Source organism: Culex quinquefasciatus, chromosome 3 (assembly GCF_015732765.1).
Source record: "Culex quinquefasciatus strain JHB chromosome 3, VPISU_Cqui_1.0_pri_paternal, whole genome shotgun sequence".
Lineage (NCBI taxonomy): Eukaryota > Metazoa > Arthropoda > Insecta > Diptera > Culicidae > Culex > Culex quinquefasciatus.
Genome location: NC_051863.1, coordinates 145,312,565 through 145,336,161, shown reverse-complemented (window position 1 = coordinate 145,336,161; position 23,597 = coordinate 145,312,565). Strand labels below are relative to the sequence as shown.

Genomic DNA, 23,597 nt, shown 5'->3' with positions numbered 1-23,597 from the left:
AAAATCGTCAAAATTTTTCTCGAACTCGATGTAAATGTAACTCGATGTTGTCTTCGGCAAACTTGTTCCTTAAAATACGAACAATAACCTTATGACGTTTTTGAAAAATAAAAAAAAATCCATAAAACGGTAATAACCAAATTGTGTTGATTTCCTCTAAAAATTAATTTTGTTTCGGGGGTTCAATCTGTGAACACAGAAAAAAAATCAATTCCCGAAATCGTGAAAATTGTTCATGAATGTGAGAACCACGAAGAAATATATTCATGTTAGTAGTGTAAATGCACCAAACTCATGAATAAATTCCTCCGCGGTTCTAACATTCTTGAACACAATTCACGATTAAGGGAATTGAATTTTGTCTGTGTACTGCAGCTGAATAGAGTCATTTGTATTTATTTTTTTGTGCATCCCTCCCTGAAAAAATGGGGGCAAAACAAATTATTGATGAAAAAATATTATCTTTTGGAATCATGTATAATAGATTGTAAATTATTTAGGATTTAATATCGTTAAGTTTTATAATTTCAATCATATAGAGCACGCACGGAAATTTACAAAATAGGATTTAGGGATCGCAGAAATTAAAATATTTAATGAGTTTATGAGTAAGCGCATGCAAAAGGTTCAGATTGTAGATTTGTATCAATTCAGTTAGATCTAGTACTACAGAATAATTCTAAGCATCTTCAAATGAGTTCTTGGCATTGTTATAGAATTTCCCGCTAGAACTACCAGCTTTGGTCACAAGAATCTCCTCTAGAAGTGGCAATTGCTCCGCGAGACATAGTACAGAACAGATCAGACAGAACAGAACCGTCCTGTTCTGAAATACAGCTCAAGATGTAGAAAGATACAGTTTTCTCGTCTAATTACCGTCCAGTACAGTTCAATAAACCGACAGAAACCAAGAGCAATAAAGTTTTGATTACAAATAACTGTGCACTAGCTAACCCGCGAGCTTCAGTTCTGTCCAGATCCGATTATGCCACGAACCAAGCACCAGACGCTCTTATGTGCGTTAACAGATGTTTAGATTATTTTTTAACATTACTGTTACAATATATAAAGCAAATATCACGTTTTGGCAAAAAATGTTTGAATTTTAGTTTAAGGATTAAGGGATCGCAGAAATTAAAATATATAATGAGTTTATTGATGTTTAGATTATTTTTTAACATTACTGTTACAACGTTTTGGCAAAAAATGTTTGAATTTTAGCCAAGGGACAAAAACTTTAAATTATTTTTTTACTAGCCATAACCAATTCCACCACAATTCATCATTTTGTATCAAAAATCAGCGCCCAAGGAAGGTTTGTCAACTGCGTTAACATATGGCACTGAAATAAACGCCTATGTTGACTGTATACGCCCTTCCTACCACACACATACACCCCTAACGCCCTATTCGGGAAAACACCCCCCATTGAAGAATCCTGGATACGGGCCTGTGCTTGACTAATACTAAGTTAAACATGCGCATGATAAACATTCGATTTTATTCGTCTTTAATTTGCCAGTTCCACCATCAATAATTTTGAAAAGATTACAATAGCAGAGCAGTTCTCTCAGATTTCGGCCATTCAATTTTTTTTTTATTTTTTAATCCAACTGAAACTTTTTTGGTGCCTTCGGTATGCCCAAAGAAGCCATTTTGCATCATTAGTTTGTCCATATAATTTTCCATACAAATTTGGCATACAAAAATGATGTATGCAAATTCAAAAATCTGTATCTTTTGAAGGAATTTTTTGATCGATTTGATGTCTTGGGCAAAGTTGTAGGAATGGATATGGACTACACTGGAAAAAATGATACACGGTAAAAAAAAATTTGGTGATTTTTTATTAAACTTTTTGTGACTAAAACATGATTTGCAAAAAAACACTTTTTTTATTTTTTCATATGTTTTAGAGGACAATTGCCAACTTTAAGAAATTTCCAGGTTGTGCAAAAAATCTTTGAGCGAGTTATGAATTTTTGAATTAATACTGATTTTTTCAAAAAATCGAAAAATTGGTCTCAAACTTTTTCAATTTAATTTTTCGATGTAAAATCAAATTTGCAATCAAAAAGTACTTTAGTGAAATTTTGATAAAGTGCACCTTTTTAAAGTTAAATCCACTTTTGATGACTTTTTTGAAATAGTCGAAGTTTTAATTTTTTTAAATTAGTGCACATGATTGCCCACTTTTGAAAAAAATATTTTTGAATAGCTTAGAAAATTTTCTATATTTTGCACTTTTGAACTTTGTTGATACGACCGTTAGTTGCTGAGATATTGCCATGCAAAGGTTTAAAATCAGGAAAATTGATGTTTTCTAAGTCCCACCCAAACAACACACCATTTTCTAATGTCGATATCTCAGCAACTAATGGTCCGATTTTCAATGTTAAAATATGAAACATTCGTGAAATTTACCGATCTTTTTGAAAAATTTATTTTCAATTTTTTTAAACCAAGACTAACATTTCAAAAAAGCCAAACATTCAATATTACGCCCTTTTAAAATGTTGGTCTTGGTTTAAAAAATTTGCAAATATTTTTTTCGAAGAGATTGGAAAATTTCACGAATGTTTCACAGTTTAACATACCTACAACTTTGCCGAAGATACCAAATCGATCAAAAAATTCCTTCAAAAGGTACAGATTTTTGAATTTTCATACATCATTTTTGTATGGCCAACTGCCAAATTTGTATGGAAAATTATATGGACAAACTGATGATGCAAAATTGCTTCTTTGGCACCTTCGAAGGCACCAAAAAAGTTTCAGTCGGATTAAAAAATACAAAAATTAAAATTTAAGAAAAAATACCGATTTCACAGAGAACTGCTCAGCAGAGAAATTCTTTAAGAGTTCGGTAAACGTTAAGTATTCATACACAGTATTTTTTTGTAAATTTTGAAGGTATTCGGTAACTGGGCGTTGTTTAACTGGGCTGCTTTTTAACTGGGCGCTCGATACTAGGGTTGTAGCCCAGTTAAAAAGCAGACAAACGTCAAAAAACCAAAACAAACCAAAATGACCGAGGAGTTGATGGATGCAAAAATCATATTCCATAAATAAAAAACTTTTTTCAAACTTTTGTTTAATTTTAAGTTACAATTAAAGAAATATGAAAAGTAAGCCTTGTTAATAAATTTGAGTAACTTTTATTTTTATATTTCATCTGAAAAATACTATGCATCGGTGGTCCCCTCGTTATTTTTTGTTCAGCCCAGTTAACGAACAACATTCGGTGACTGGGCTACGTTCTCAGCCCAGTTAACGAACAACTACTGTAGTGCTTTGTAAATGTTACAAAAAAAAATCTGTTTAATTAATGTATGACTTTATTTTAAATGACTTCATTTTTAATGTAAAAACAAATGTTCAATCAAAAAGCACTAACACAAATTTTAGATAAAGATCTCCGTTTTCATGTTCTGGTCACTGGTACATTTCTTGAAGAACTGTAATTTTTCAACAATTTTCCACTTTTTTATGATATTATTTTTTTTTGTTAAGATAGAAAATGTTTCTAAAATTTGGTTTGGTTAAGTAGGGGAGTGATACAAAAATGTTCTTGATAGAAATCACTAGAGAAAGAAAGAGAACTTATAAGCTTTTATACTCCCTGATATTTTGGTGAAGAAATCATCTAACGATAGTTTTTTCTATCATACTTTACAACATAGTTGGATGCAGCATCGAAAAGAAAAGCAAATTGGGGAAAAAATTTCCAATTTCGGAAATGGATTTTTTTGGTATTTATAGATTTTGGTCTTTTCTAAAAGCGCAAAATCTATAAATACTGATTTTGTGCCATTAAAAGGCTCCATAATACTTTGGCAGCTGTCAAAGAACGTGAATATTCAAAAATCAGTTCTGGAGTTTTTTTTGAAAAGGTCCCACCAAATTTCCAGTTTTTTTTTTTTTTTTTGGTGTGTTTTTGAAACCGCCTTGAGTCAGGGGTATCAAAAAACACCCAAAAAGCAAAAACTGAAAATTTGGTTTATTGGACCTTTTCAAAAAAAACTCCTGAGTTTTTGTTGAAGGAATTTTCGATTTGGTGTATTCAGCAAAGTTGTAGATGTTGATGAGGAGTGCTCAGAAAAGAATTTTTATTTATTTCAATTTTTTATTTTAAATTGAATTTTTAATTGAAATTTAAATTTAAATTCAATTGAAATGGACTTTTTTTGGTAAAGTACATCATTTTCATTTTTTATGGGTATTGTACTGCCGTTTTACGGCGATATGATGTATACGCCATCGAGGTGATTTTGCTGTAGACACGATTTTCTGTTTTTGTTCATTTTTTCAATTTAAAATGACTAATTCAAGGTCTGCTCTGTAGAAACTGTTAAAAAGTACAATGAAAATGTGGCCCCTACAAAATTTCTTGTTTTTTCCTATTCTCTACGATTTTAAACCACAAACATCATTTGGCCGAAAAAATAGCAATAAAAAATCACTACTTTTACTTCCCAATGATGTATGTATACATTGCTTGATCAAAGCTGGCTACTAGGCTGGCTATATTTTTGTGCCAGCTATTTTTACAGCTGAGCGGATCCCTTAATGCATTGTCCACGTGGATACTTTAAGGGGGGGAGGGTATTAGGGAGCGTTCTTTTATTACGTAACAAAGTTGGGGGGAGGGGGGGTTGGAGGCCGTGTTACGCTCCATACAAAATTTTTAAAATTTGTATGGAAATTTTGTTACTAGTGGGGAGGGGGTCTAAAAATCCGTTTTTTTGCGTTACGTAATAAAAGAACGCTCCCTTAGCGATTGTTTACGCTCCATAAACACATTTTTTTGCATGAACAATTGTCCACAAGGGAGGTGGGTGGGTTTAGAATTTTCAAAAAAGTATCTACGTGGATGTGGATAAGGTGTCATCCATTAAGAACGTCACATTAAAATCAGCCAAAATTTACTCCACCCCCCTTTGTCACGATTTCCCTATGCTTTTAACACGCAATGTCACGCTTACTTAAAACCCCCCTCTTCCCACAGAACGTGACGTACTTTATGGATGACGCCTATTGGACGTCCCCTAAGAATTAAATCGAAATAATGTAATAAAATATTGCCAAGTCTTGATTTGGTCCCAAAACCTTAAATCAACATTCAAACAGAATTAAATTTGACTTCTAGCAATTCTCAATGTATACATTAGGGTGGGTACGTTTTTCAAAAAGTTCTCGGATCAAGTTTTAGTATGGTTCCCCTTGTAGGGCATGCCCATAGGGACTTTCATGCCAAATATCAGCTCATTTGGTTGTAAACTGGCTGCGCGCATCAGGGTTAAAGTTTACATAGGAATTACTATGGGAAATTGGAACTTTTGTTCAAACGCCTCATGTCTCAGGCATGGTCTGGAGCCAATTCTTCTGGCATCGGAATCGGTTCCAAGAACAAATTTTCCAGCAAGAGTTGCTGACTGGTGATTGGCAAACAGTCTGATGTCTCGAATCAGCTGAGCCAGCATCACCTTAGCATGCTGCGAAAGCTTGATGAACACCGCGACGCCATACGTCAGGCAGATACCAACAGGATGAAAATTTTGCAAAAATAAAATTTGCTATGCAAAAATTCAGCTTAATATCTGACTGAATAAATATCAACCCTGCAATGAGTGCCATTTTTCTAGTTTTTAAAATAAGTTTTTCTAAGAGTCATCCAACAGGATTCTTTTTGCCTTCCTCACCTCACTGAGGCAAGGCTATAAAATCACTCGAAAAATGAACTTCTTAAATACACCTCTTAGATATACCTTCAAGTATACCTAACGACTCAGAATCAAATTCTGAACAAATGTCTGTGGGGATGTGTGTAGACATGATTTTTTTTCCACACGATTATCTCAGAACTGGCTGAACCGATTTTGGCCGGATCCGCCTTATTCTGTTCGTTTTGGGGTCCCCTAAGACGTTATTGAATTTTATTCTGTTTAGTGATGTACTTTTAAAGTTATGTCATGAAAAAGTTTTTTTGCAGCTACAAAAAAGGGTGATTCTTGCATAACCTCAAAAGCCGAGACTTTTTGCTTACGCGCGAGAGTCGCGCAGCATGCGTATCGCCCGGTTGTCACATTGCTAAAGCAGTGTCTGCGTCTCTTCTGGAAAAAGTCTGTATTAATTATGTTGCTGAATACATCATTTTGTCTCGACAAAGATTTACACGAACTTTTTACTGAAATATACAACTCATAAGACATTGTTTAATAAGTCTAGGGAGACAGCATGCAATTCCATCGTGCACCTAATGTTGGCATATCAGCACTTTTAAATTCCTTTACAGCCCCCTCCCTTTCTCCCTTATTTTGGAGAGTTGGTAAAAAAAGAATTGAAAATTGCTGCTCTGGTAAAATTATAAAAAATAAACCACCTTAAGGTGGATCAAGTAAAGTTTTTCATATGAAAACAGCTCGTCAATATAAAAACGAAAAAAAAGTGAAAGCCGGCCTTATATTTGAATAGGTCGAAAAATCCATAATGAAGTGTTCATAAAAAAATGTTTCGCACTGTTTGACTGTCTGATTGCCTGGTGTGTCAAGATTGTACAGTTATTGACAATTCCTTTCATATGATGCGTGTCAACATTGCACGGAAGTTTTACGGTGTTTGTTTAAAATCTCACGATCGAAACCGATTGATGAGAAACATTTTTTGTATAGAGTATCTCTTAATTTTCCTCGTGAGCTTAGCTACGAACCACAGATATTTACTTGAACAAATTCTGATTATAAAAAACAAGAAACAATCGCTTTGCCAAAATCAATTTATTGCCTTCAAGTAATTGTACACAGAAAAAAATAATGTAAACTTGGAAGCTTCAATTTTGGAAGGTTGAATATTACCTCTTTTATGATGTAATTTTACCTCAATTTAGACTGAAAAAGTGACATTACACCAGAAAAGTAGTAAAATTACACATTTCCAGAGGTAAAATTACACCTTTTTTCTGACATAAAAGATGTACCCCTTCCCAGATGTAATATTACCATGATTTTTTTTTTCTGTGTAGGCCTACACGGAGAAAAAAGAGTTCCCAAAATCGTGAACAAGCGTTCATGAAAATAGGAACCGCGAACAAAGTGTTCAAATTTCATGGTACGTTTTTCAAAATCGTACCATGGAATTTGAACACTTTGTTCGAGGTTCCCATTTTCATGAACGCTTGTTCACGATTTTGGGAACTCTTTTTTCTCCGTGTATTCAGTGAACAACAACAACAGTGTTCACACCTCACTTACAGCAGATCCCACCCAGCAGCCGTTCTCCCTCTTTGCACTGTTCGGCGGTGCTCTTGTACTCCGTTGGGGCATACTTCAGCTCCTTCACGAGTTCCCCGATCTTGTCACACCGGAAGTCATTTCCCTCCAACATTAGCCGCACCAACACGGGGAACTTGTCGCTGAGCTTTTTAGCGCTAAACTCCGTCAGCTTGTTGTGGCTCAGGTTTAGGGTGATGATCCTCGGAAGCGTTCTAAGAACGTCCATGTCCAGCCGGGTTAGCTGGTTGTGGGAGAGGTGCACGTACTTCAGGTAGGTCCAATCGCTGGTCAGGCTGTTTGTGATGGTGGAGATGCGATTTCCGTCGAGCTTGAGCAGGATGAGGTTTCGGTACTTGGTAACCGAGCTGAAGTCGAAGCTTTCAATCGCGTTGTAGGATAGGTCTAGGGTGATTAGTTTGTTGAAACTTGGGACTTGATCTACGCTGGTTAGCTTGTTGTGGGACAGTCTCAGGAAGATGAGCGAAGGGTCCTTGCCCAGAGATTCGACCATCTGGATTTGGTTGTTCGATGCCACCAACTTGCGCAGGTTCTTGGGAATGCTGACCGCTTTGAGGCGGTTGAAGCTCACGTCGATGGAATCGACAGACCAATCTCGCAGGAACTGTCTCAGATCAAACTTTTGAAGTGCATTGTGGGATACGTTGAGGGCGACCAGATCGGAACAAGCCGCAAACTGGGCGTCGTCAAGCTTGGACAACGAATTTCCGTGAAGATCGACCTCCTCTAATGCGGTATTCTTACTGAACACGTTCGGAGAAAGGTTTGCGATTTGGTTGTTGTTCAGCTTCATGACCTTCAGCTGCTTCAAACCGTTGAAGGCGTTTTCCTGCACTTCACTGATACTATTTTGGGAAAAATCCAGCACGTTGAGCTTGGTAGCTCCCACGAACAGATCATTGCGCAGTAGAGAAATCTTATTGTTAGTCAAGTTCAGCTCTCTCAACTTGGAAGCATCCATAAAGGTGCTGCTCATGAGATTCTTGATGCCGCTGTTGCCACCGTCGAATGTTTCCACGCTGGACAGCTTTTTGAAAACTGCTGTTGGGATCGACACCATAGACGACGACTCGAATTTGACATTTCGTGGGGAACTTCCTGCACTCGAAAAGGTCACCTGATTCAGCTGATCTGCTGAGCTTAGTTGAACGGAACGGAAGATGCACAGTTGGTTCTCCTGCAAGGAGCACTGGTAGTCGCGAGCAGATGAAGTTCCTACTAGGTAGGTAACCCTAAAATATTAAAGAGTTAACATAATGTTCTTGTTTGCTTAATAAAATTATTACAAAATCCAAAATAATCCTCGAAGCTTCATCTTTTCTTTTGAACGACGCTCAACTGTAGACTTTCGGCGAGGAACTGGTTTTGTGTAGCATCTTGAGAACAATTTTATAGAAGTTATCAGCTGTTGTTTACAAATAACCTCGACTCTGGCTGATTAAGTACCGCGAATTGATATGTTGCTACTAGGAAGCTGTTTGATTCAGCAACGGATGCGCTGCAAATGAATGGTGTGTGTAAAATTTGAAAACTGGGTTTACTATTACACACTAAAAAATAATGAAAATTACATCCGACGTAATTGCTAAACTTATGTAAAATAGAAGCATGGAAACAAAAATGAAACGTAAAATTATGTGTTCTCAGTCGCAAACTGATAAATTTCTTGTTCGACAAATAAAACTCAATATTACATCTGCGAAGATTTAAAATTCCATTTTGTTTGATGCACATAACTGGAGCGTGCTTTTTGACGTAATTTTGCGGCAAATCAGACTCAATTTTAAGTGCATTTACGTTTTTCGCTTGACCGTGCACTGTGCAGTGAGAAGGCGGCCATGTTTGAATCCACAAAGAAAGATGCGTTTGAACGAAAAGGTTTAGTTCCGCGAAACTTGTCCGGAAAAATAAAAAATCCATTGCCAAATATTGGTAGAGCATTGAAAAGTACATCATAAAGGTAAGTTCAATAATTTTTCGCTTGAATTTAAAATAACATGGCTTTTCTTTGACTGATTTCTTTACAGATGTTTAAGTTTCCATTGTTAAGATTATTCTGCCACCCAATCCAGGACCGCAACTCTAGGTTCCTGCAGGCCATGGCTATGGCCATTCCCGTTCTCATTTTGGAAAGACAACGAAGTTCTTGGTCCCATAGAAGGGGATTTTGACGAAGTTCCGGAGCGACGTTCCGGTGACCAGAGGCAGATTCCACCAGTCTTTTTCGGAATACCTCGCTGTGGAATCGATTCCAGCTTTATTTTTTAAAGCAAGCTTCTCCTGGCCTGGCCCCTGCCGGAACTGTTTCAGTAAGGTAAGCTGGACTAAAGCGGTAATCAGAACTGTTAACTAAATATTGTTTTAATTTTTTCTAGGATAGCTTGATTCGATTGTCGGCAACTGACCAGATCCGGAGTGCAGATTGTCCACACACAAGAGCCTTGGCCACACAGATCTTGTAGTAGAAGGAGAACGGTTTCGTGCCCCGTGCCAGTTTCGAACAGTTTGAGGCCGCCAGCTGATGAACGGTTCGGAGGACGGGACGGAACATGGACGGATTAATTTGGCGAAAACAGTCCTTCTGAATGAAACAGAAAAAGTGACGTAGTTACGTTATTGTCAGTTCTAGTGCATGTTTCATGAAAACCATAGTGTAATGTGTTAATGAGCATGAAATAAAGAAATATTTATTTAAAAACTTTTGTAGGGGAAGGTGGGGCAAGACGACCATATGGGGCAAGAGGAACAATCGCTCGTACGGCCGTAATTTTTACAATTTTGATTATTTCCAGTATGAGGAATTGTTGCTAGCAGTGCAATTAACTAATTCTACTACCACGTAACCGCCAAAACGACGTAAACGCCACGGAGCATAAGATTTAATGAAGTTTTTTAAAAACCTTTGTTTTCTTATAATATTTGGAAAGTACAAAATAAGGCTTACGGTTCGTTTAAAGGCTCATTTTATCAAAATCCTATTTTTCCTAGATCAGTAGTGTTCCAACCAATGATTTGCACCTATTAGAAAGTATGATTTAACTTTTGGTTTTTTTGTTGAGAGCTTTTAGAAATCTTGTTCAGGTGGGGCAAGTGTACCATATGGATTTTTAGTATGGAAAAAATACGAATTTCTGCAACAACATATTTTATTGGGAAATAAATACAAAAAAGTTCTTAAAAACTGATAAACAATTGTTTAAAAAAAAGTTCCTACAAAATAAAGTGATACTATGAAAATTTACTATTTATCATCTAAGCAATAATTTGTTTTCGTAAAAACGATCAAATTTTTAGTAAAATATTATTATTAAACCTAAAAGTGAAAGAAACGTTTTAAATACATTCTAATCTGATGTTTCAAAGTGATAGCAGTTCACTTGTTAGCAAATTAACATGTTGTTTCATGCATCGTTCCTCTTGCCCCAACGGGTTGTTCGTCTTGCCCCACTAGTTGAGTAGAACGTACGGAAAATCAGAAATTTTAAAATCAATTTTTAACATTGAAAAACAGGATTTTTTCAAAATTTGTTCTGTCAAAGTCTTAGTCAAGACCTGAAATAAGGTGATTATGAAAAAATCCGACAGATGTTTTAACGTTTTAATGGGTTTTAACGAGGATTTCCTTAGCTTGTTACACTTGCCCCACTTTCCCCTATTTTGAATTTCTAACCTAAAAATCACAACCATTTTTCATCCAGCAGCAGCACGGGTAAAATTACATCGTCCCATATTCAGTTAAAGTAAAATTCAATGCATGAACGAATTGGTCGATTGGATCATGTAATTTTCAAACTTGATGTAATTTTCAGACAAACTTGACGCTCCAGTTATGTCCATCAAATTAACTTAAAATTACGCGTTTATTTTTTGGTGTGTAGTCATCAATTAGATAAATAATTTATAAAAATAATAAAATTTCAATTGCAGTTTATTCAATGGTACAGTTTGAAGTTTTAAACGTTTGATTTTTTTTTGCATACAAAAAAAATCCCACTGTTCGCAGTTCCAAGTAAAAAGCACCAGGCCATTAGTTGAAATGTCAAACAGTCGTCAACAAATTGCACGCCAGCTTACACTCTCAGCGAAGAACCCTGCTGAAGCCGCTCCACGTGGCATCAACAAGCTCGATGGGGGAGGACCTCCCGGTGAGGCCACATTGACAACGCACCAACGCTCATAAAGCAGAGCTTCGATAAAACATTTCCACCTCCAACCTCCCCCACAATCGCAGTTTTTCCCCCAGATTTTCCAGCCCAAGTGTGTATGACTATGTCACCAGTCAGTTTGTGGTGGAACGCTATCGTGGAAAGGTTGTTTGGCTCTTCACAGGAGCTCGCCGCAAAAATGGAGTCCCGGAGAGGTAGCTTTCGACTGGTGATTCGGTACCACCCGAATTTGATTTTGGTCGGAAAATCTCTGGAGGAACCGATCATGGGGAAACATTTCAAAATTTCACAACCCGCGCGACCGCACGACCATCCGGTCTTCGATACCACGTTGCTTTATGTGAGTATTTATCGGAGTGGGATCAAACTTGATGTGACAGATGGTACTTGACTTTTTTTAGATTCCGATTTACTGTCACCTGGTGCTTCATCCACCGTCGGAAATAGTGCGACCAAAAACGCCGGACCTGCTGATCAAAGCTCGGATGGAGAAAGTGATGGATACTTGGGCAGATTAGAGTCTGTTTCGATGGGTGCCCTCTAATGTCAACGTAAATCTGTTCCTGATGCTGTACATTTTATTATACAATACTGAAAACTAATGGTAGATTGATAAAGAAAGTGCTCAAAAAATCACTTAATTTTATCTAACTTATTGAATCCGATTCATCATTACAACTAAACATCTCCAACGTAAAAGCTCATGCAAGCATTCTTCATTCCAATCATTCCGCAGCAAATCCCAGCTCAGTCCAACTGTCCAACAAGTTTTCCTGCAGAATTCAAATTTCGCCACTAATTCACATACTCGCGTGTGACACTTTTCCTATCGTCGTCGCGCGCGTTTTATTGACTTCTGGCCCGCATAGTTGTCGTCAACTCTTTTTCCTCTCTCTCTCTCTCGATAAACTAGATTGGGTTTCAATGAAAGAAAACTCCAGCCAACTCTTATTATCTCAAACAGCACTTCTTCTTTCTTTTTTCTATGCTTTCGCCCGAATACCGAAAATCCAATAAATGTTCAATAAATTCCGTCGCATCAAGTTGAGCATTTCGCAGAAGATGGGCGAGTCGTCGTCTAATGCCACATGCACAAATATCGCTTACCGGAATCACACTGCGCGATGATGGCAAGCGCGCAAAGTGAGGAGGAGATGAGCGCAAAAACAAGCGCTGTGAAATGCGATGACATCCGCAGGGTGAAGGAATTGGAAAAGTTTTTTATTCCACTCGATTTTTTTTTTCTTTTGGCAGTTTCCACCCTAACCAGGCAGCAGCCAAACCGGAAGTCCTTATGGATGTGTGTGTGTGTTTGTGTTGTGAAAAGAGTTATACGATTACTGTAGTGATCCCTGAATCGCGGAATTCGAACCAAAGATGGGAGATCTCCTGATTGAGAAGATTTCTCTTCCAAATTTAAAATCATTGCACAGTGGGAAAATAGGACACAAACATTTACCAAAACATGGTTTCACGCAAACCTTTAATTATTTTACATTAAAAGCTTCGTTTTCCCTATATTTAACCTTGAATCATTATGTAAAACATTTTTGGAACAATAAAAAAATCGATCTCCGGAGGCCACATCCGGAACCGTATTTATCAAACAGTGTAAACTGGCCATGTGACGTATCAAACTACATGGCTTAAAAAGAGGTGTGTTAATTGGGCAAGTTTTTTTATTCTGTAAGCTAATATCCCAGGTCACAAAAGATATATATTCCAAACCAAAACAATAACAATCGAAGGTTTGCAGGAAACCATGTTTCGGTAATTGTGGCCCTGAGAATTGAACCAAATTGTAAAAATATCGATTTTTTTCGTATCCTATTGGTTTCGCTTTCAATGTAGAAAAATGAAACAGGTATAAAAATTTGGGATTCATAAAAAAAAACATCGGAATTTTTAAAATCAAGAGTTAGACTTGTATTCAGAAAAAAATCAAATGTCAGGCATTGTTATAAGTTATTTTTTTATATTTTTTTATTAAAACTTCAAATTAGTAGTCTATGCAACAAGTTGTAAAACGAAGATTTTTTCAACACGAGTCGTACATTTATCCAACGAGTTTTACCAAGTTGAATAAATACGACGAGTGCTGAAAAATTCATGTTTTGCAACGAGTTGCTTACAACATTTTTTTGCCATTTCGAAAAAGAGCAATTCCAGCCCAAAACAGGATTTTTTAGGTACTTTTTTCTCGACCCTCTCCGATTTCAATGAAACTTTGTAGACATGTTATCCTACGCTTATATAAGCCATTTTTGTGTATATGGAGCCAGTTTCACTCGATAATGTCATTTGAGAAGGGCGTAAGTGGTGATTTGGTGTCTTCGGCGAAGTTGTAGGTATGGATATGGACTACACTGAAAAAAAAATGATACACGGTAAAAAAAATGGTGATTTTTAATTTCACTTTTTGTCACAAAAACTTGATTTGCAAAAAAAACTCTATTTTAATTTTTTTTTTTTTTTGATATGTTTTAGAGGACTTAAAATGTCAACTTTTCAGAAATTTCCAGAATGGGCAAAAAATCTTTGACCGGGTTATGAATTTTTGAATCAATCCAGATTTTTTGAAAAAATCGAAATATTGGTCGCAAAAATTTTTCAACTTCATTTTTCGAAGTAAAATGGAATTTGCAATCAAAAAGTACTTCAGTGAATTTTTGATAAAGTGCACCGCGTTCAAGTTAAAGCCATTTTTAGGTAACTTTTTTGAAAATAGTCGCAGTTTTTCATTTTTTTAAATTGGTGCCCATGTTTGCCCACCTTTGAAAAAAATATTTTTGAAAAGCTGAGAAAATTTTCTATATTTTGCTTTTTCGGATTTTCTTGATACGACCCATAGTTGCTGAGATATTGCAATGCAAAGGTTAAAAAACAGGAAAATTAATATTTTCTAAGTCTCACCCAAACAACCCACCATTTTCTAATGTCGATATCTCAGCAACTATAGGTCCGATTTACAATGTCAAAATATGAAACATTCGTGAAATTTTCCGATCTTTTCGAATAAAATACTTTCAAAAAATTAAAATCAAGACTAACATTTAAAACTGGCCAAACATTCAATATTACGCCCATTTGAAATGTTAGTCTTGATTTTAAATTTTTGAAAGTATTTTTTTCGAAAAGATCGGAAAATTTCACGAATGTTTCATATTTTAACATTGTAAATCGGACCTATAGTTGCTGAGATATCGACATTAGAAAATGGTGGGTTGTTTGGGTGAGACATAGAAAACATCAATTTTCCTGTTTTTTAACCTTTGCATGGCAATATCTCAGCAACTATGGGTCGTATCAACAAAGTCCAAAAAAGCAAAATATAGAAAATTTTCTAAGCTTTTCAAAAATATTTTTTTCAAAGGTGGGCAAACATGGGCAAAAAATCAAACCATCCACATTAACGACCCCCGGGTCTTTTGTGGTCTCTATTGCAAGTTTCTGCTCGAACCTAGGAGTCCGAAGGCTTGAATGGAGAGAGCACCCAAACCTCTTTTTACTCCAAGGAACCTTCCACCCCAGTGTTTGAACTGACGACCTTTGGATTGCGAGTCCAACCGCCACCAGCGATTCCACCGGAGTAGGCTTGGTTTGGTGTGTTGTTTGTACTTATGGCATGGAGACAACTCCTACACCTGGAATGACTTAACGGCCTAACAACCAAGGCCGGGACCGACATTTTACTTTCTCATCCGATGGAAGGTTGAAGCAGATGGGAATAGAACCCAGAATCATCCGCACTGCCACAACATGGGCACCAATTTAAAAAAAATGAAAAACTGCGACTATTTTCAAAAAAGTTACCTAAAAATGGCTTTAACTTGAACGCGGTGCACTTTATCAAAAATTCACTGAAGTACTTTTTGATTGCAAATTCCATTTTACTTCGAAAAATGAAGTTGACAAATTTTTGCGACCAATATTTCGATTTGCCTTCCTCACTGAGGTAAGGCTATAATCCTGCTCTAAAAATGAACTTCGTATAAAAACGTCGTAGACCCACCTTCATGTATACATATCGACTCAGAATCGAAAACTGAACAAATGTCTGTGTGTATGTGTGTGTGTATGTGTGTGTGTATGTGTGTGTGTATGTATGTATGTGACCAACAAACTAGCTCATGTTTCTCGGCACTGGCTGAACCGATTTGACCCGAACTTGTTGCATTCGACTTGGTTTAGGGTCCCATAGATCGAGTTTTATACAGATTGAAGTTTCGATAAGTAGTTCAAAAGTTATGTATAAAAATGTGTTTTCACATATATTTGGATCTCACTTAAATGCATGTAAACTATGTCCGGGTCCATCATCCGACCCATTGTTGGTTAGGTTATCAAAAGACCTTTCCAACGAGTGCAAAACATCGAAGATCTGGCAATCCTGTCTCGAGACATGGCCACTTAAGTGATATCGATGTACTTTTTGGAAGCCGGATATAAAAAATAGATGAAACTTGTGTACAGCCATTGTTGTGAGGAAGGCTCCAACTACATAGGTGGATTAAGTTAGTTTTTTTGAAAAAAATCTGGATTGATTCAAAAATTCATAACCCGGTCAAAGATTTTTTTCCCATTCTGGAAATTTCTGAAAAGTTGGCATTTTATGTCCTCTAAAACATATCAAAAAAAATAAAAAAAATAGTGTTTTTATGCAAATCAAGTTTTAGTGACATAAAGTGAAATCAAAAATCACCAATAATTTTTTACTGTGTATCATTTTTTTCAGTGTAGTCCATATCCACACCTACAACTTTGCCGAAGACACCAAATCGATCAGAAAATTCCATCAAAAGTTACAGAATTTTGAATTTTCACATATAATTTTTGTATGGACAGCTGCCAAATTTGTATGGAAAATTATATGGACAAACTAATGATGCAAAATGGCTTCTTTGGGCATACCGAAGGCACCAAAAAAGTTTCAGCCGGATTAAAAAATACAAAAAAAATCGAATGACCGAAATCTCAGAGAACTGCTCAGCAACCAAAAGTTCGATAAATCGTTTTTTTTTCATGTTTTTATTCTGATTTGTGCAATGAATTTAGCACAGCATGACATTATTTTTTTATTATTTCAGTTCAAATATTTAATATATGCATCAAATATTTAAAAAGTATCAATTTAAAAGATTTCTATTTTTTGCAAAAGTAATGGTCTTGGTAATATATAATTGATTTAATTATGTAAAAAATTTGATGTTTTTCGTTAACATTTACAATTAACGTTTCATGCTATAAAAATATTCTAGAATTAACAATCGAACCTCCTTACAATTCTTGTCCCTTTAACTTCCCACTTACCAAAACAAAAGTTCCGTCGAATCTATTAGCGTCACTCGAACTATTTCCCAAAAATGCACGTTAATTAAATATGAAACAGGAACGAATCGCAGCTCATTTCCCCTGCCAAAAACAGCACGGCAACATTCAATAAGCGCAATAAACTTTGCTTCTAAAATAAAAGTTTTCCTCTATCCGCGCACACACACACACACACACACACACACTCACAAACTCACACACCACTTAAGTTGTTCGATCGCGCGGGGGGGGGTTTTCCCCGGCGAAGAACCTTTGCTGTTCTGCTGCGATACACGAACATATGGCGGTTGGATGGTTTGGCAGTGCTGCTGGGGAATCTAAATAACTAACGAACCGCATCTGAAACGTACCACTCCGATCCAATTTTGTTCATCCTGGGCGAAATATCACTTCTTGGTGAAACTTTTCTCTTTTTTTTTTTGATTTTTTTTTTTTATTTCTTTTTCGCTACTTGTTTCAATCTTGGTGGTGGAAAAAAACAATCTTTAAGCAGATAAAACAAACTTGGAGACCTTTTCCAGCAGCCATACGTGAGATATAGTGTGAGATGAGAGAATCGTTTTTTTTTTTTATTTGAACCTCAACTTTGTGTTTGGAAAAGCGCATCTGCCGGCTTCGTCCGTGGATTGCAGCAGCATCGGTAGAGAGCTTTCCTTCAAGTGCGCTCGGCAGAGTAGGTACCTAGCACCAGACGACGAAAATCAAATCCGAAAGATTCGAGCATGGCGCAGAGAGCGGACGAAAAAAGGGCTGGACGGTGTTTCATGCAGGGTTTTTGTGAACAAAAATTTCATTATAATTTCTACAAAGTTGAGTGAAGAAAATTAGTAGGGGAGAGTCGGGAGACTTGATCCCCGGGGACACTTGATCCCAAGCCTGTATCTCGTCAGCATGTGGGTAAAACAATTAGCTTTGTTCTAGAAAGTTGTGCGAAATTGACTAAAACTCTTTGTAGAAAACAAAGAAAAAGATAAAAAAAATGTTTAGTCTAATCTAATCTAATCTAATCAGACCCTAGCGCACCCAATCTTTCGAAGGGATCCTGGAGAGTGCCTTAGGTTAGATGACGCCTAGCACTCTTCTTGTCATTTATTAACATTTGTAGTGCGCCATTGCATTAGAATGCATTGAAACATCACAAGCGTTAAAGCGGCCAGGCCTACTGCGTAAAGCCGTATCGCAGAGATGACTCGTAATTGGGTTGAGTTTGAGCACTGAGTGTTCGAACAACAACACAATTCTGAATCGACAGGGGGAAGAAGCGTGGGGACACACCACCATACGCTCCGAGATTTGTTTGTATTCGTTGGGAGCACCATGCTAAAAAGGTTTGGTACTCCGGGACCCTCTGGGATGGGACATTGTATTTCCACGAATGCCCTGGACACTATTTGCCGTGGTTATAGCGCCAGAACTCGCTCTCTGTAAGTATTCCTAATTCCAGTCCAAGCTTACCAAGTCGTCATGGCCTAGTGGTTAGCATTTTTGCTTACCAACCCAAAGGACGGGGGATCGAACCCCGCCTCGAGCGACTTTGATTTTTCGTACATATTCATCATTTCAAATTCTGTGTACTTAACTTTCTCGTTGGGAGCAGATGGGAATCGAACCCAGCACCATTCGCTTACAAAGCGAACACCGTAACCAGTCAGCCACGGCCGCTCCTAAAGAAAAAGATAAAAAAATGTTTAGATTGAGTAACACACATGTTTCTAAAAATTGCTGCAAAAAACTTCCAAGACTTTTTTCTTTGTTTTGATAAGTATAGAAAACACTCAAAAATTATTTAAAAAAAATATTTTTTATACATGAATTGTTTGATAAACATATAAACTTCAAAACCCTTACGCATTTGACGTTAAAATTATCGTCATACTATTTTTACAATCAATTGTTTAAAAAAGTGCGTTTAGGGAGACTTGATCCCTGCATTTTTACAGTCACTGGAATCAGCCTCAAGATCAAATAATTGGGCTGGGTTTTCGTACATAGTTTCCTTAAGTATAGTTGTACATAACTTACTGCAATTTGAACAATTTTTCAAAAGTTTTGTAAACAAAAAATACCAGCTTTTGTAAACATGCTCAATTTTAGTCTAAAAAAGAGAATTTTAAGTTTTTAAATATTTTGCATGCTAAACTTGTTATTTTTTGAACACAAACGTACAGGTTTAATGTGAAATTACTTATAGAAAATTAACAGTTTGGATGAACAAGAAACATTTTGCTTAAGATTTCTTAAAAATGTTGAAAGGTGGATCAAATTACCCCCAACATTTTGAGAATGCCGGTTTAAAATATTTTTTTAAGACGCTTGGCATGATTCGAAGAGTTTATCTGATGAAATACCCTTATCAGCTAAACATAGTTGAATGTTTAAGCTTTCAATTCATGCACAAAGTTCAAAGTTTTGTGAGAAATTGACAGAGTTATGTGCGGTACAAAAAAGGGGATCAAGTCTCCCCACTCTCCCCTATGTCAAAATTAGTCGGTTGTAGCATTTTTCTCAAGCTGACAACAAATTTTTCTTAAAAGCTAACTTAAATATAATAATTTATTTTCATCACATAATATCGTAATTTCTTGTTTTGAACGCTTCAAATATTCAGATTCATAATACATTCATTCATTCATTCATTCATTTATTCATACATTCATTCATAATACAAAATACTCAAAACTTTAAAATTCGATATCTCTGGAACGAAACATATTCCTTTCTGCCGATAAGTGTTTCTTATGAGCAACTCTCTACGAAATCGGCCGATTTCGACCATTTTTATTTTTTGTATTTTTTTATTTGACTCAAACTTTGTGGGGGCCTTCCCTATGACCAAATAAGCTATTTTACGTCATTGGTTCACCCATACAAGTCTCCATACAATTTTGGCTGCTGTCCATACAAAAATGGTATGTAAATATTCAAGCAGCTGTAACTTTTGAGTGAATTTTCTTACATTTTAAAAGGGCCAAATATTGAATATTACGCCCATTTAAAATGCTAGTCTTGATTTAAAAATTTTCAAAATATTTTTTCCAAAAGATCGGAAAATTTCACGAATGTTTCATGTCGACGTCGTCGTGCTATCTTGTCGCACCCGCCATTTTGACGTTCCGAGAAAAACGCGTTTTAATGTTTGACCTTGAATATTCAAAAACGAGAGCACGCAATTTAAACAATAACAAACACGTTTTGTTTGGCTCACCATTCTGTACATTGTCCCAAAGTTTGGTTGAAGTTGGTTGCTGGAGTCCCGAGTTATAATTACAAATGTTTACGGTAGTCTAGCTTGTACGTGCGACAAACGCATCCTGACTTTCCTGGCCTGAAATCCCTTTGGCCTTTTGTCGCACTTACATCAATTTTCATGGAGTGACAAGATGGCACAACAAGATTGAAACTACTTTCTTATGTAAAGTGACAAAAATGCACGGAGTTTTTTCGGTTTTTGTTGAATATCTCAGGATTGAAATCGAATTTTGGGGATCTGTGAAGGTCAAAAGGTGAGGCATTGTGAGCTGCACAAAATGGCGTTCTTAACTCAATTTGGCCCAAAATGCACGTACGACAAGTTAGCACGATGGCGACGATGTATTAACATTGAAAATCAGACCATTAATTGCTGAGATAACGTCATTACAAAATGGTGGGCTGATTGGGTGAGACTTAGAAAACTTCAATTTTCGTGTTTCTTTTTCTTAAAGCGGCTCTATCTCAGCAACCCGAGGTCCAATCTTCAATGTCTCTTAGACAATTTTATAGCAAATTTTCTGAACTTTTCAAAAAAAATATTTTTAGAAATGGTCACTCATGGTCACTATTTTTAAAAATTGAAAAACTGCAAATATTTCGCTAAAATCAAACTTTCGGTGGCTATATCTTGAAAACGGAGCCCTTTATCAAAAAATCTGTAAAGTACTTTTCGATTGCAAATTCAATTTTGCATTAAAAAGTAATGTCAAACTTGTTTTTGCATAAAACTTCGATTTTTTCCAAAAATCAATATTTTTTCAAAAATTCATAACTCGGCGGCAGATTTTTTGACCATGTTTCTCTATGGCTCAAAAGTTGCGGATTTTTGTCCCCTAAAACATATCAAAATATCTCGAAAATCAAAAAAATACGTATTTTGGGAAATTGAGTTTTAGTGAAAAAAAAGTTGATAGAAAAATCTCAAAAATTTTTTCCGTGTACCTATTTTTTTCTCAAAAGTCCTCAACAATACCTACAACTTTGCCGAAGACACCAAATTGTTCAGAAAATTCACTCAAAAGTTACAGCTGTTTGAATATTTACAAACCATTTTTGTATGGACAGCTGCCAAAATTGTATGGAGACTTGTATGGGTGAACCAATGACACAAAATAGCATATTTGGTCATAGGGAAGGCCCCCACAAAGTTTGAGCCAAATCAAAAAATACAAATAAAATCCATTTCCGGTTTTGGTAGAGAATTGCTCTTATGTAAAATTGGACGGGGAATACGATGGTGAGGTCAAATTTAAAAAATAAATAGGGCTGTTTTGAGATACGGCCATTTAAAGTTTTCAATTGCGCAATACCGGTAGAAAAATATTTTAATCTAAATTTTGATCACGGAAATGGATTCTACGTCCGATTTCCTTCAAAATTGAGGCTAAGACCGACCCTCTAAGATGTGTGGTTCCTGAGTTATCGTCGTTTGAAGATAGAGGTTTCGCTCAAAAATCGCCAAAAAGTCGATTTTTTGGGAGGGTACAAAAATGGAGGGGGTGGTCCGATTTGGATGAAATTCGGGATTTTTGCATGTTTTGATAGTCTCAACAGCTCTGCCAAATTTGAGCAGAATCGGAGATGGTAATTTTCAAATGCTTAAGATGGAATGACCCATAAGACATTTTGAGAAATCGTGCTTAATCGCGCGATGCTACTTCGACAACTTGAATGTAGACGGCGCATGTGCCGGTTCCCGGCAGAATGTCCAAACAAAGGTCCTAAAAATAAGAGGGTCGACAGAAAAGATGCATTTGGCATGCTATTGACAAATTATCACAAAAGTGTTCCAAATATGTGGGATGATTGTTTGTGCATTGTCCCGAAGTTTGGTTGAAGTTGGTTGCTGGAGTCCCGAGTTATAATTACAAATGTTCACGGTAGTCTAACTTGTACGTGCGTCAAACACGTTCTGCCCTGAAATACCTTTGGCCATTTGTCGCATTTACATCAATTTTCAGGGAGTGTCAAGATGGCATGACAAGATTGAAACTACTTTCATAAGTAAAGTGACAAAAATGCACGGAGTTTTTTCGGATTTCGTTGAATATCTCAGGATTGAAATCGAATTTTGGGGGTTATTAACTAAATTTGGCTCAAAATGCACGTACGACAAGTTAGCATGACGGCGACGAAATGTTCTTCCACGATGCTTTGTTTAGACTTGCTGTGCTACTGTTTTATTAGATTAAACTAAGTTTTTGAATGATACGCTATCAATTTCCAGTATAATTTGATTTAAAATAAATAGCAAACTCTTTTTTCAACAAATAACCACCATTCTCACATCGTTTCATCTCCAAACAAAGAAAAACGTAAGCACAGCACATGAGAAATTAAATTAATTTCCTACATGTATCTCAGAAAAGTTTCTTTCTCGTATATATATATATTTTTTTTTCTTGGGTTAGGTTTCATCGATGCTGCTATGAAAATACGTACTAAAGCACTCACGTTCGCAGATATTTTGCTATCAGCTATTCTCGTACAGTTCAATAATAAGCCAATACAGCAGCTAGACTGTTGTGACGAGTTGTCACAACATGGTCAACGAAGCAGCTGTGATTATGATCCCGTCCGTTGACAAAAGGGGGTGGTTTATCAATACAGAAATTCCGCACTTAAACAGCACAGAAAAAAAAAAAAAAAAACAAATTTTCTCGAATCTACATAAAAAAAAAATCTGGGAGTTCCCTTGCCGAAATTATTAGACCCGTATTTTTTTTCCTTTGACTATAACGGTAATCTGGTCCGAAAAGTGATCATTTTCGTCGACTTTCGCAAATGAAAGGTGATTAGTTGACCTTTCAAAGAAACATTGCTTGGAGTCTCAACAATCTTGATCCAAGCACTTTTGTTTTTTTCTACGCTGTTTTCGTGGGGAATTGCTGAATAGACGTTTTTATGCTGGTTTTACCCTTTTCGTCATAATTTTATGATTTACATGATTTTCTCATTCTCGATTTTCTTAACTTTTTTTTTATTTTAACTTTTTTTATTATTGATACTTTTAGGAACCTTCTAATAATAATTCTATCCTCCATAGATCCTCAGAAGAAGTTCCATGTCATTCTCAGAAACAAAAATCAAACAGGGTTGTTTGTGTGTGGCCACAAAGTTCACCCCCTCTGTTCCTCCATCGCTATTCATTCCCCCTCAAAACAAAGACGTTGCAACGGTGACCAAAAACGACAACCGAAACGTCCCTCGATGACAACAGTTGCCAATGGATTGGATATGTCGTAAACATCACAACTGAATGAAACATTTTGTGAACAATCAATCAATAGTTCGAAGAAGCGATGACGAGCGATGGAGGAGAATGGGGGTTGTTGGGTGGTGGGAGGGGCTTTCTCAGTGGAAACATGCTGCAGAAAGTTGGGAAAGTTTGTGTATCGTTGTTAGAGAGTCAAGGCGGCAGGTTTTTTTTTCTGTAAACTAATAAATGAACAAGTTTTTTCTTTTTTGAGAATTTTAAAGCATTCAGCCATTTCAATTTTTTTTTAATTAACTTTAATAGACTGTTTCAAGAACAAAAATTACCAGACATAAAAAAAAA

General features: G+C 36.3%; 2 protein-coding genes and 1 long non-coding RNA gene across 3 annotated transcripts; 2 read left to right on the top strand and 1 right to left on the bottom strand.

The window, feature by feature from the left end:
* Positions 1-7,207: 7,207 nt before the first annotated feature.
* On the bottom strand, positions 7,208-8,673 carry LOC6045810 (leucine-rich repeat transmembrane neuronal protein 3). The gene is made up of 2 exons (XM_038265363.1): positions 8,576-8,673; positions 7,208-8,521 (listed from the first exon to the last, which is right to left on the bottom strand). The coding sequence occupies exons 1-2, from the start codon at positions 8,602-8,604 to the stop codon at positions 7,243-7,245; spliced, it is 1,308 nt and encodes a 435-aa protein (XP_038121291.1). The 5' UTR covers positions 8,605-8,673; the 3' UTR covers positions 7,208-7,242.
* Positions 8,674-8,845: 172 nt separating this feature from the next.
* On the top strand, positions 8,846-10,002 carry LOC119770441. The gene is made up of 3 exons (XR_005278824.1): positions 8,846-9,249; positions 9,317-9,603; positions 9,665-10,002. It is a non-coding gene; the product is annotated as an uncharacterized LOC119770441 (long non-coding RNA).
* Positions 10,003-11,395: 1,393 nt separating this feature from the next.
* LOC119770231 (WD repeat-containing protein on Y chromosome-like) lies at positions 11,396-12,092 on the top strand. The gene is made up of 2 exons (XM_038264685.1): positions 11,396-11,795; positions 11,857-12,092. Exons 1-2 carry the CDS (start codon positions 11,553-11,555, stop codon positions 11,971-11,973), a joined length of 360 nt encoding a protein of 119 aa, XP_038120613.1. The 5' UTR covers positions 11,396-11,552; the 3' UTR covers positions 11,974-12,092.
* Positions 12,093-23,597: the final 11,505 nt, after the last annotated feature.